This window comes from Harpegnathos saltator, unplaced genomic scaffold (genome assembly GCF_003227715.2).
Source record: "Harpegnathos saltator strain DR-91 unplaced genomic scaffold, Hsal_v8.6 scaffold150, whole genome shotgun sequence".
NCBI lineage: Eukaryota > Metazoa > Arthropoda > Insecta > Hymenoptera > Formicidae > Harpegnathos > Harpegnathos saltator.
Window position 1 is genome coordinate 11685 of NW_020229929.1, and position 13355 is coordinate 25039.

At 40.4% G+C, this 13355-nt stretch overlaps 1 protein-coding gene across 2 annotated transcripts; it reads left to right on the forward strand.

Annotated features, from left to right (window-relative positions):
* Positions 1 to 11758: 11758 nt before the first annotated feature.
* On the forward strand, positions 11759 to 12523 carry LOC112588099 (uncharacterized). 2 transcript variants are annotated; one of them, XR_003112550.1, is made up of 3 exons: positions 11759 to 12029; positions 12238 to 12405; positions 12504 to 12523. XR_003112550.1 is itself a non-coding variant. In XM_025296647.1 (2 exons), exons 1-2 carry the CDS (start codon positions 11772 to 11774, stop codon positions 12298 to 12300), a joined length of 321 nt encoding a protein of 106 aa, XP_025152432.1. In that variant the 5' UTR covers positions 11759 to 11771; the 3' UTR covers positions 12301 to 12462. The 2 variants fall into 2 exon arrangements, 1 of the variants encoding a protein (XP_025152432.1); XM_025296647.1 differs by lacking the exon at positions 12504 to 12523 and having other exon boundaries at positions 12238 to 12462.
* Positions 12524 to 13355: the final 832 nt, after the last annotated feature.

Below are 13355 nucleotides of genomic sequence, written 5' to 3' on the forward strand. Positions count from 1 at the left end.
GCCTCGTCTGGTCGGGAACGGTGGTTGAAGCGGGCCTCGGCCGGCTTCCCCCTTCCCGACCGAAGAGACGAGGCGTGAGGGGCGGGAAAGGGGAACGGTGGTCGAAGCGGGCCCTCGGGCCGGCTTCCCCCTTCCCCTGGGGGAGCGGCGGTCGAAGCGGACCCTCGCGTCGGCTTGCCCCCTCCCCCACCCCGCCCCTCAGGGACAGAAGGTGCGAACCTGGACTCGGGGCCCCGATTAGCAGTTACGCGGCACCGGGGCCCCGACCCAAGTCCCTTCGCAGCGCCACCCGGGGAGGTTTTAGCCGGTAGGAGTCCGGCATAACCCTGGCCCTTCCCCGAGGGTCAGGGTATCCATGATGGATTTCCTCCTCGTCAAAAAAAAAAGAAAAAAAAAGTCAATTCCTCGCCGTGCACAAGAACTCGGCCTTTCGCAGACTTCAACTTGGCGAATTTTGCATCGGGACTTGGGCCTGCACCCGTACAAGATCCAACTGACCCAGGAGCTCAAAGTTAATGACCATAGACAACGCCGTTTGTTCGCTGACTGGGCTTCGGAGCATTTGGAAAAGGACCCCAATTTTGGCCGAAAAATCATCTTTAGCGACGAGGCGCATTTTTTGATGAATGGCTATGTTAACAAGCATAATTGCCGTATATAGCACGACGCCAACCCACACGAGGTTCAACAGGTAGCAATGCATCCACAAAAAGTTACTGTTTGGTGCGGATTTTGGGCCGGCGGCGTCATTGGTCCGTACTTTTTCGAAAACGACGTTGGTGAGGCCATCACCGTCAATGGCGAGCGCTACAGAACGATGATAACCAATTTCTTTTGACCCAAATTGAACGATATGGACGTGGACGACATATGGTTCCAGCAGGACCCACACAGCGGATGCCACGATGGACATTCTGCATGAACGATTTGAGGATATGGTTATCTCTCGCAGAGGTGACGTGAATTGGCCACCAAGATCGTGCGATTTGACCTCGCTAGACTTTTTCTTGTAGGGTTTTCTGAAGTCGTAGGTCTATGCCAATAAGCCGCAATCGACCAATGCCCTTAAAGTCAACATAACCCAGGCCATCGCTCAAATTCAGCCGGATCTATGCGGCAGAATCATTGAAAATTGGACCACTCGGATCCGTGCCACCGTGAGAAGCCGCGGCGGACATTTGAACGATTTTATATTCCACACATAATAGCATACATGGGTTTTTCAAATAAAAAAAGAATTTCGTTAATACCTCACATACAGCTTATTTTATTCCATTGCAACATCGACCCGCCCTTATTGAAAAACCCTTTAAAAGGCGCGAAGGCGCAGAATAGTCGGGCCTCGCCCGCTGAAGCGCTCGGTTGAGTGAAATGGTCACTCCGTCTTAGAGACGTAAAAGAAGCGAGGCGCATAGCGTAATTCGCGCTATGAACTGTAAACAGCGTAGCATAATCCGCGCACTGTAATAATTGGGTTCCTGCTCCCCGGACAGAGCAGAAGTATGTAGAGCCGAAAGCGATCGGAAGTATAACGAAGCCCGTCTATTACGACGCTAAACGTAACACGACGACGTATTGCGTAAGAAGATTAAGTGTAACTGTTTTACCAAAGAACTAAATAAATTGTTAAACGTAATCGTGCGATGTGAGTGGATAATTCTCCCGGGAATCCCATCCTTCTTCTGAGGATCCGCGCTGTGAGCAACGGGAAGGGCGGGCGGCGACCGACATTTGCTGCATTCGAATGATACCTGCATCTTCGACACAGCCCGGAGGGCTTATACGACTTTGCGTCCAGCTACAGCCGCTCCGCCGAAACCCACCTGACGCGCACATCGTGGAACGTAGTCGAGACGAAAACCAGACGTAAAGTCGTAGCGCGACGTAACCGTGCCGAAGAAGCCGCGTTGAAATATTCCGCGAAGAATTTGCTGATTTATACGCGTAGATTGAGTCCACGTTCTTTATAGTACTACGCGAATCGGCGGACCGCGCCCTTGTAAAAGGTGATTTCATTCAATAAAGTGGATAAAATACATATACGTGCCGGTGTCCGAATTTCTTCTGACAATCCCATCCTTCTCGGGGGAGACGACACGGTGCGTGAAACAATAGGACGGGTGGCGACCGACATATTCCTCAAAAGGACCTTCAACTTCGCAATTCGGGCTTAAGGCCTTTCAACGCGTCCGGTGACACGATTAGACGCAGAGGAACATTAACTACACGGCTGGTGGTAAGGGGTTTCGTTAGTTATTAGCGATCTACCCGTTCGACATTGCTAGGAAGCGTGAGAGGTGACCCAGCGACCGCGACGGTTTACCGCGTGAGGTTCACAGGCCCCATCCCGTGTTAATGGCGACCGTGACAGGACAGGACAAAGTACCGCTGTCATCGAAAAGCCGAATAATTGAGTGAAAATGCGAAATTCTGCCGTGAAATAATTAAAAATTAGTGAAAACCGAATATTACTACGTGCGGGCTTAAAGTAGTTCCCGCCATCTTGGACTCTAGACGGAACGCTCGAAGCGTGCGGACGTGCAGGGACACGAGCGCGACCGCAAACCCAGTGAACATCGCCTGCGACCGCGTAAAACCGACGGGAATATCGGTGGCGAGTGCGCGAAGACGGATTGAACTGTGACGACCCGCGAAACCCGCGAAGAACTTGGATACATCCGATAGGAAGCCGGCAACGAGGGACACAACCTGCGTGCGTGAAACGGACCCGACGCAGAGATACAGTCGAGAATCAACGACGATGAGTCGCATGTATTAATATTTTCCGCGTGGAAGCGTAAAGCCCAATCTACAATGTGCTCTTTGTTTCTTTTCTTGTTTCTTGTTCTTTGCCTCTTGCCTCTTGCCTCTTTGCTTCTTGATGCACTGTTTTACCGACAATACTGCTTTTTGTCGCGTGTATTGTGTCTCTGTCAGAGTTGGCTAACTTTTATCTGCCGACGCAGAAAACGAGAAGCACGGAAGTGGCAAAGACAAAACAAGAGTAAGGTTATTTTGATAAACATGGATAACGAATTATTGGAAGCGGAAATTGAAGTGGACGAGGCATTTGGCGAGCTCCTTGCAAATCTCGTACGATCACATCCTTGTCTATACGACAAAACATGCACAAAATATAAAGATAAAAATTATGTCGCTGATACATGCCTCTATCGCCTCTGTCGCGGCTACCTGCAATATGTCAAGTATGTAAACAATTATTTTATTCCCTTATAAACTAAGTACATATATATGTATATTAGCTTCTGCAAATCGCGGGGATATTGTATCATTACATGATGTGCAATGTTCGATTAGATTAAAGAAGTTAAGATTTATTTTGTTTTTTAGCGGATTTAGTGCAAAAACAATGGAAAACTCTTCGTGGACAATTTACGCGTGAACATCGTCTTCAGACAATGTATGAACCATCAGACAGTGGAAATAACACTTGCAAGAGGTCACGGAAAACATGGTACTTGTACCATTCGCTTCTCTTTCTGGTACCACCATCCCATATATCCCATCGCAGAACATGCAGCAATTTTGTACGGAAAAAGATTATGTCAGCCATAGAGTCATCATCACAGTGTGCACAATCAACATCACAGTCTGTATCACATTCATCACTGCAGTTGCCACGAGAATCAATGTTGATAACTATCCCAAGCGTGTCATCGTCTAAATCATCATCTTCTACTTGCATATAGGATTCGGATATGTGCAATGATGGATTGTAGTGGTTCAACTCTATCACAAGAAACATCACTTTCACTATCTGCAGTTAATCAGTCAAGTCTATTATCTATTGCAAAACAAAACTTGGTTTCTCCACCACCTGATAAATCTGCAGTTTGAAAAATGAAAGAGTCTTATAAAGAACAGGATGCCTTGTATAAAATAATTGGTGATACAAATGATGTTATAAAAATGACGATGAATCGCTTGTCAGATACTTGCTCGAAGCCTACTAAATAAAAGTGATGAAGAAGAGGAAATAATAGCAAAAGCAATAAGTTATGCGTTAAAGAGGGTCGATATGATGTACAGAATGCAATGCTATATAGAATGTTTGACTGTTATTCAAAAATATCAAAAAATGGCAACAGAAATTTCTACAAATATATGATTCCATGATTATATAAGTGTGAATAACTTTTTGGTGCAATTCTTTCAGTTATATAATATTAGGGGCTTGCATGTATTCTGATCATTTTTTCACTTTAAAAAGGCATTTATTGAAAAAAATCGGTACAATATATTTCAATCAAAATATTTTCCATCATTTTCTACAACTTTTTCCCATCTTTCTGGCAACATGGCGATACCGTGTTGAAAGAACGATGTTGGTTCGGAAGCGATCCAATCATCGATCCATTTTCGCACTTCTTCAGCATTTCGAAACCGTGTGCCAGCCAAGCCATGCTGCATCGATCTGAACAAGTGGTAATCAGAAGGCGCTATGTCTGGTGAGTACGCTGGGTGCGGCAGAACTTCCCATTCGAGCTGCAACAGTGTATCCTTCACAACTGTTGTAACGTGAGGTCTAGCGTTGTCATGCAAGAGGATGACTTTGCGTCTGTTACTCGCTATTGCTGGTCTCTTTTGCAACAATACGTCGTTCAATTTGTTCAATTGACGTCGGTAGACATCTGCAGTAACAGTTTCATTCGGTTTTAGCAGCTCGTAATACACTACACCGTGCTGATCCCACCATACGCACAGCAAGACTTTATGGCCATGAATATTTCTCTTCGGTGTCGATGTGGATGGCTCTTCTGGACTAACCCATGACTTTTTGCGTTTGGGATTGTTGTAGTAGATCCACTTTTCATCGCCAGTAACAATACGCCACAGAAAACTCTTCTTTTTTTGCCTGGCAAGCAATGAAACTGCGATGTTGAAACGGTTCGAAATGGCATTTTCAGTCAATTCGTATGGTATCCATTTTCCCTCCTTTTGGATCTTTTCCATCGCATGTAAACATCTGGAAACAGTTGATTCATCAACTAATAAGCTATCTGAAAGTTCTTTGAGAGTTTGAGCTGAGTTTTCGTCCAATAAGTCTTGCAATTCGTTGTCTTCGAACTTTTTTGGTCCTCCAGGCCGTTCTTTGTCATTGACATTAAAATCACCACTTTTAAACCATTGAAACCAAAACCGACAATTGGGATATGACGGAGCAGCATCACCATAAATTCTAAAAAGTGTTTGATGGGCTTCGGCAGCAGATTTCTTCAAATCAAACAACAAAAGTAATGAATGTCGAAAATGCAATTTTGAGCGTTCCATGATTAGCGTCTGTATATACTGAATAACTCAATAATACTAAATGGTAAACTGTTATTTGATGTAGAGAAATGTGAAAACCATCGAATTTAACAGTTAGGTTAGGTTGTTTTACATTGATACTTCGCATTTTCACTAATATATGGTGCTGATCAAAATACATGCAAGCACCTAATATAAATTAAGACCCTCAGAGCACACGATATCGCAAGGATGTCCTACAACTATATTTCGGAGATATACAAATATTCATTGTTAAAACTAATATTCGCTGTTTTAGATTTTACAGATATCCTACGGATGTCTTTTTTAGTAACAATTCTTAGTAACTACAAATTACTAAAAGGAATATCCGTAGGATCTAAAATAGCGGACATTTGTATATTCCCAGGATATTGCAATATCCAAAAATTATTTCCATCGGACGTCCATAGAATAAAGTGCTGTGTGGAGAATGTTACCAAATAAAAGATTTCAGTATTAAAACATTCATTATTAACTAGTTTGGAAGTGTTTGGGGATCTCATTTAATACATATATACAAAATAACTTACAAATATCAAATATATATAAGTTTGAATATTTCGTGCAATCCTTTCAGTTTTATTACGTACATTAAGAATATTGCCAAGTAAAAGTTTTCAGTATTAAAACATTGTTCATTATTATCTATGTTGAAAATTGTTGGATCTCATTTAGTATTCACAAAATAAGTTACAAAGTTCAAAGATATTTTAGTTAATATTACTTATATATATTTATAATACTGTTTAAGACAACAAGATTTAAGTGATCTTTAACGCAGAAAAAGTGCCTACGTATATATAAATATATATGTAATATCACAAGATCCAAAGTATACTATAAATTAACTCGTAATCAATATAATTGAATTTTATCTTTTCAGTGCTCTTGTTTCTGTATCTACTTACTAAGAAGTAATATAAGTGTTTTCTGTACCTGATAACATATTATAATAAGTTTTTCATTATAAGTTTTATGTGTTTAAGATTAAAACAGCATGAAATAAATTAAGAATAATTGTAATATATATTTATTATTATTATGCTTTGTTAATCTTTATAATTTTCATACAAATAAAATCATTTAAAACACTTGCAATACAAAATATAATATTATTTTCATTATACATTTTGCGTTTAACTGGAAAATATACTGGAATATATACGAATATTATTGCTGACGATCAACATATGTTCCTAGTGCTTGTTGCCATTGCCATAGTATTTGGCCAACGTTCGAACAAAAGTAATCTCTAAGAATATTAGGCTGAGCGTCAGCCCTTACTGTAGGATTATTAGATCCAAGTCGACCAATATCAATAAGATGTATCAGAAGAGGTCCTCTGTAAATATCTATTCTCCAGTCACTTTCAATGATATGCCCATCCGTTCCTACTCTATTCATGAAGTATGCGGGGCAATAAGTTCTTCTCGACGGTATTACGTTGTCTTCAGGGACCATCAAGAAATTGTAAAGGCATACGATTGCTTTTACAATTTCCTCCGCTGTTTTTGGAGTACAGCATAAATCTCTCCTAAGGATGCGCCATCTTCATACCATAATCTAGTGCAGTAAACATATCAGGTGTAGTAAAAAGAAATCTATTATTTTTCCAATAGATGGCTTTAGTTATCTATATCTCGCGTTGTATAAGTCCGATCGGGTTCCACTAGATGGTGTTAGAAAGATGAGATTTCGTACTAAAAAAACTTTTCTGACAGTTTTGTGATTAGTTGACTCAGTTTTGTTTGAGCGCGCGTCAAAGATGGACACTAGCAAAGAGAAAATACGCTATATTTTACAGTTTTTCTTCGATAAAGGCGAAAATGCAAGCCAGGCGGCTGAAAATGTGAATAGTGTTTATGGTCCTGATACTGTAACAGCCAATCGCGCGCAATTTTGGTTTCATCGATTCCGTTCCGATAATTTCGATGTGAAAGATGCACCACGCACTGGAAGGCCAATTGTCGAAAATATCGATAAAATCATGGGCATTGTCGAGTCCGACTGTCATGTAAGCACTGTTTCGATTGCTCAAGAGCTAAAGATTGCACAAAAAACCGTTTGGAACCATTTGAATAAGGCTGGATACAAAAAAAAGAAGCTCGATGTATGGGTGCCACACGAGTTAACGCAAAAAAACCTCATGGACCGAATTTCCATCTGCGATACGCTGCTGAATCGCAATAAAATCGATCCATTTCTGAAGCGGTTGGTCACTGGTGATGAAAAGTGGATCACTTACGACAACGTCAAGCGAAAAGCGTTCAAGCGGTCGTGGTCGAATCGCGGTGAGCCGGTGGAAACGGTGGCCAAGCCAGGATTGACCGCTAGGAAGGTTTTGCTGTGTGTTTGGTGGGATTGGCAGGGAATTATCTACTATGAGCTGCACCCCTATGACAAAACTCTTAACTCGGAACTATACTGTCAACAATTGGATCGTCTGAAGGAAGCAATCGCCCAGAAGCGGCCAGCTTTGGCCAATAGAAGAGGAATTGTGTTCCATCAGGACAACGCCAGGCAACACACATCGATAGTGACTCGCCAGAAGCTCCGGGAGCTTGGTTGGGAGGTTCTTATGTATCCACCTTATAGTCCGGACCTGGCACCAAGTGATTACCATCTGTTCCTGTCAATGGTGAACAATTTTGCTGGTGAAAAATTCGCTTCAAGAGAGGCTTGTGAAAATCGACTGTCTCAATTTTTTGCCAATAGGGACGAGGGCTTCTATGAGAGAGGCATAATGAAATTACCTTCAAAATGGCAATAAGTTATCGAACAAAATGGCGCATATTTGACCTAAATCGGATCATTCTAACTATGGTAATTAAAGCCTTCAATTTCATGCAAAAATAATGGATTTCTTTTTACTACACCTGATATATTTCGTTTTAAAATGTAGTTTGATAAGGAAATGTATTAATATCTTTAGGCTATGTTGTATAATTGGGAATGGTTGTTCTCAATATTTTCATGACTGTTTCAACACCAAGATTAACGCTCACGATGTTCATTTACCAGAATTACGACGCAATACAATAATTACTCCAACACTCACTGAAACTACAGAATTTATATAGAATACAGATATAAGTAAACAGGCGCATAACAGAAATATAGAAACTAGACGCTCTCGTTCGCGGAATAACCGATTATCAAATCTATAACGTAACACATACAACGCCACTTTATAGTATTATCTCTTAATATAACGAACAATTTTTACTAGATTCATAATAAATTTGTAATGACTATAAGTTATAGGATACGGCTATGATACAGGATATTCTGAGATAAAAATTTATATTGTACTCCAGCTTTAAGGAAATATTATAAATCGTGGTAAGGAAAAACCTCACTCTAAAAGGGGGAGATGTTACATCCCTAACATATCTCCGTATCTCTCCAGCCCTAGTCTCTTTATCTATATCTCGAACATTCCTATCCCTTTTGAAATCTTGCTTTATGACCATACCTACTTTTATGACCCCATTCGTTCTTGGTAGTTAGTTTCCCTCTAAACTTCTCACGAAACCGTTCGTCAGTCTCCAGTCGTCTTCCTTCCGGTAAGGGACACCTCCCGTTCCTCTTGTAGCATATTCCTCTTGTAGTGTATATTTAATTATATATACATACAGGGTGTCCTATTTTAAACGTCCACCCGAAATGTCTCTCTTATTTTCGATTTTACAGAAAAATGGTTCAGACACGTTTTGTATGGTTTCAAGGGGGCCATAAGATGGTACTATTGATTTAATCTTGAAGTCATTTGAGGGTCATGTGAAGGTTACCTCAATTTTTTTAGATGGCATCCCCTATTTTTATTACATATTCTTGTAGCTGACCTCGAGAGCTTCCCAGAACACAATAATCAAATGTTTTTGGTGAAGTACATTTCAAGTTATAAAGCTCCAAATTTACAAAATTTTGATAAAAATACAAAATATTTCATAAAACATTCACTTTCCGATAGGCTTATCTTTCATGATCCAACCAGTCAAGGCAAGATCCGAGCATCACCTACTCAGTCAAAGCAAGATCCGAGCATGATCCAGCCAGTCAAGGCAAGATCCGAGCATGATCCAACCAGTCAAGGCAAGATCTTGTTTTGTGTACAATTACTTAAAGTGTTCAAAAACTTGGCAATCTACTTGTATGCATAGATCTAGTCTATGGTGAAAGTCGTCCCTAACTTTTTCAAGAACACCTACATTAATATTTCTGCAAGCCTGTCTGATCCGGTTTTTCATATTTTCAACGGTTGTAGGCTTTTGCGAATAAACTATATCTCTAATGTAGCCTCAGAAATAAAAATCTATGGGTGACAAGTCGGGTGATCTTGGGGACCATTCTTGAACTCGGCTGCCCATATCAATCCACCTATTCGGGAATCTATTGTTTAAATATTGTGTAACAGCTCGAGATCTATGAGCCGGTGCTCCATCTTGTTGGAACCACATTCGTCTGAGTAAATCGTTGTCGGCATATCTCAAGAGGTTGAGCAGGTCATCTTGAAGAAATCTTAGATAGATTGCCGCATTGAGATTTTCTTCAAAAAATATGGACCAACAATAACATCTCCCAGGATGCCTGTCCAAACGTTAATGGACCACTGCCGTTGGAACTCTTGGCTTCTCTGCCAATGTGGATTAGCATCTGAATAATAATAGCAGTTATGTCTATTAACGCCACCTCTATTACAAAACGTAGCTTCATCAGAAAAAAGCGTATCAGCAATGAACCGGGGATTTTGTTGGATTTGATCTCGAGCCCAGTTACAAAATCGTACACGGCGTTGGTAGTCCCTCTCTTCCAATTACTGAGTTAGATGAATGTGACATGGGTGAAACTTGTTGAGCTTCAGCACACGATTGGCTGTTGATTTAGATATACCGTATTGCCTCTCAATTTGTCTCGTAGAGATTTTAGGATTCAAAGCAACGGCTCCTATAACAATCAATGATGTGACTTCATCAGGGCCCGATTTTCGCCGGTTTCTTCTAAGAAAACCCTGTTCAACTCTGTCGCAGAGTTTTTTTTATTACTTTCCTTATCAGGATGGCGTCTGTCTGGAAATCTTTCAGCATAAAGCCTTTCTGCTGGGGAGTAATTATTCCTGGCCTCACTCAAAATGCGAATCATGTTCACAATTTCATTTGGTGGATAAGCAGACATAATTATAAAGAAAAAAAGCGCCAAAAACCAAAAATTCCTGTCTTATCAAAAAAAGTCAATGGATAATAATGTGCGTCTGTCTGAGACTTCGTCAAAGTGCCGACAGTTGCCCAAGTAAGAAATTTGAAACATGCCTCTAGAAATTTGTTTCATTAAAGGAATTGATAATTACACTTTCACAATTGTTACAGTTCATTGATTATCAGGCAATATAGGATCTCTTGACTAGCTGGATCATGCTCAGATTTTGCCTTGACTGGTTGGATCATGCTCGGATCTTGCCTTGACTGCTTGGATCATGTAAGATAAGACTATTGAAAAGTGAATGTTTTACGAAATATTTTGTATTTTTATCAAAATTTTGTAAATTTGGAGCTTTATAACTCGAAAAGTTCTTCATCAAAGAACATTTTATTATAGTGTTTTGAGAAGCTCTCGAGGTCAGCTGCAAGAATGTGTAATAAAAAATAGGGGATGCCATCGAAAAAATTGAGGCAACCTTCACGTGACCTTCAAATGATTCTTCAAGGTCAAATTAATACTACCATCTTATGGCCCCCTCGAAACCATATAAAACGTGTCTGAACCATTTTTCTGTAAAATCAAAAATAAGAGAGAATTTGGGGTGGACACTTAAAATGGGATACCCTGTATACAGGGTGCACGATTTATCTGAAGACATTGAAATATCTCGAGAACTATGCATTGGATAAAAAAAATGGTTAATGAAAGTTGTTAGTCTCGAAGGGGGACATCCAATGATACCAAACTCGACCTCCCACCCCACCCCCTGGTATTTGGGGTTGGGGGCAACTTTGAAATCTTAAATGGAAACTCCCATTTTTTATTGCAGATATAGACCACAAAATACGTAAATTTTGTCCGAAACTTTTTTTTTATTCGTGATAGATGGCGCTGTAATCGCAAAAAATTATATTTTCCGCAATTCTCCAGAAATGATCATTGGATTGAGAAATAAAAAATACCTGTTCAATATTTTTAAAGAACATAATAAAAGTTATTCCCACATCCTCTCGGGGTAGGGTGGGTGGTAACGTTCAAATCTCAAATGGGAACCCGAATCGAAGAGGGAACTGCTCGACGCGCCACTGTGGGTGTATGGCGAACTGCGGCTTATTATAAAAGGCAGCGCAGTGCGGTCAGAGCTCACTTTTCTTTCAGAATTAGAACTGAAAGCATCTCTAACAATTTCATTTTATTTGACTAGTTTTTATTACCTGCATATCTACCCTTCATTCTTTGAACAGAATTGCAAGTGGAAAATGAATTCTGCAACCGTAGAAGAAAAACTTGAAATGATTCTGATTTATGGTGAATGTAGGAGGAATGTTGACGATGCTGTTGCCTTGTATGCTGAGCGTTTTGCAGACAATGTTCGCTCACGTTCTTTGTTTTACAAAGTTGTGACTGCCTTTATCTCGGATGGCAGCGTACAAACTAAAAAAAGAAAACGAAGAACAACTGTTACAGGAGAAGTTAATGAAATAGCTGTGCTAGCAGCTGTTCACCACAACCCACAGGTAAGCAATCGGCAATTACATCGCGATTTCGGAATTTCCGGAGATAGTATTCGCAGAATATTGCATCATCATAAGTATCACCCATATCACATTTCACTGCATCAAGAACTTCATGGCGATGATTTTCATAATCGAGTAGTGTTTTGTGAATGGGCACTTCAACAAATGCAAACGAACCCCAATTTCATTGCTAATGTACTATTTTCAGATGAGTCTACATTCACAAATCATGGTGGCGTTAATCGACATAACATGCATTACTGGAGTGTAGAAAATCCCCACTGGTTATGACAAGTTGAACATCAACGTCCTTGGTCGGTTAACGTTTGGTGTGGAATCATAGGGAACAGACTCATTGGTCCTTATTTTATTGAAGGTAATTTGAATGGAATCAAATATCGAAATTTCCTGGAACAGGAACTACCACCACTACTTGATGTTGCCTTGAACGTTCGACAAAGTATGTGGTTTCAGCATGACGGTTGCCCAGCGCATAACTCAATAGCAGCACGGGAAGTATTAGACCGTGATTACAATGGTCGGTGGATTGGCAGCGGTGGCCCGATTAATTGGCCTGCTAGGTCGCCTGATTTGACATCGCCAGATTTCTTTCTGTGGAGTTACCTAAAAGATAAGGTTTATCAACAAGTGCCAACAACTCGTGAAAACATGGTAGAACGCATAAGAAACGCTTGCGCTGAAACTCCCGCAGATATGCTTCTATCCTGTGTACAGTCATTTGAAAAAAGGATCAATAAGTGTATTGAAGTTGAAGGTAAAAATTTCGAACACTTACTCTAATTAATTGAACAGTGAGAGGCAAGGGAACTCACATTAAAAAAGCATCCCGATCTGTGAGAGGCAAGGGGACTCACATTAAAAAAGCACCCGAAGGGAACATAAAACTATTACGTCCTCGTCGTTGTTCCTGTGTAACGCTAAAAGTAGTTTCTCGGAAAAATTCAACGCTATCTATCACGAATGAAAAAAATTGTTTCAATAAAAATTTCACGTACTAATTCTGTAATGAAAAATGTGGGTCCCCATTTGATATTTGAACGTTATTACCCACCCTACCCCGAGAGGATGGGGGGATAACTTTTATTATGTTCTTTAAAAATATTGAACAGGTATTTTTTATTTCTCAATCCAATGACCATTTCTGGAGAATTGCGGAAAATATAATTTTTTGCGATTACAGCGCCATCTATCACGAATAAGAAAAAAAGTTTCGTACAAAATTTACGTATTTTGTGGCGTAGAATCCGTATCTGTAATAAAAAATGGGGGTTTCCATTTAAGATTTCAAAGTCGCCCCTAACCCCA

Coding starts and splice junctions, on each gene's coding strand:
- LOC112588099 (XM_025296647.1), top strand. CDS start 11,772: ATGAATTCTGCAACCGTAGAAGAAAAACTTGAAATGATTCTGATTTAT. Junction 12,030..12,237: donor CTGTTCACCACAACCCACAG/GTAAGCAATCGG, acceptor TACTATTTTCAG/ATGAGTCTACATTCACAAAT.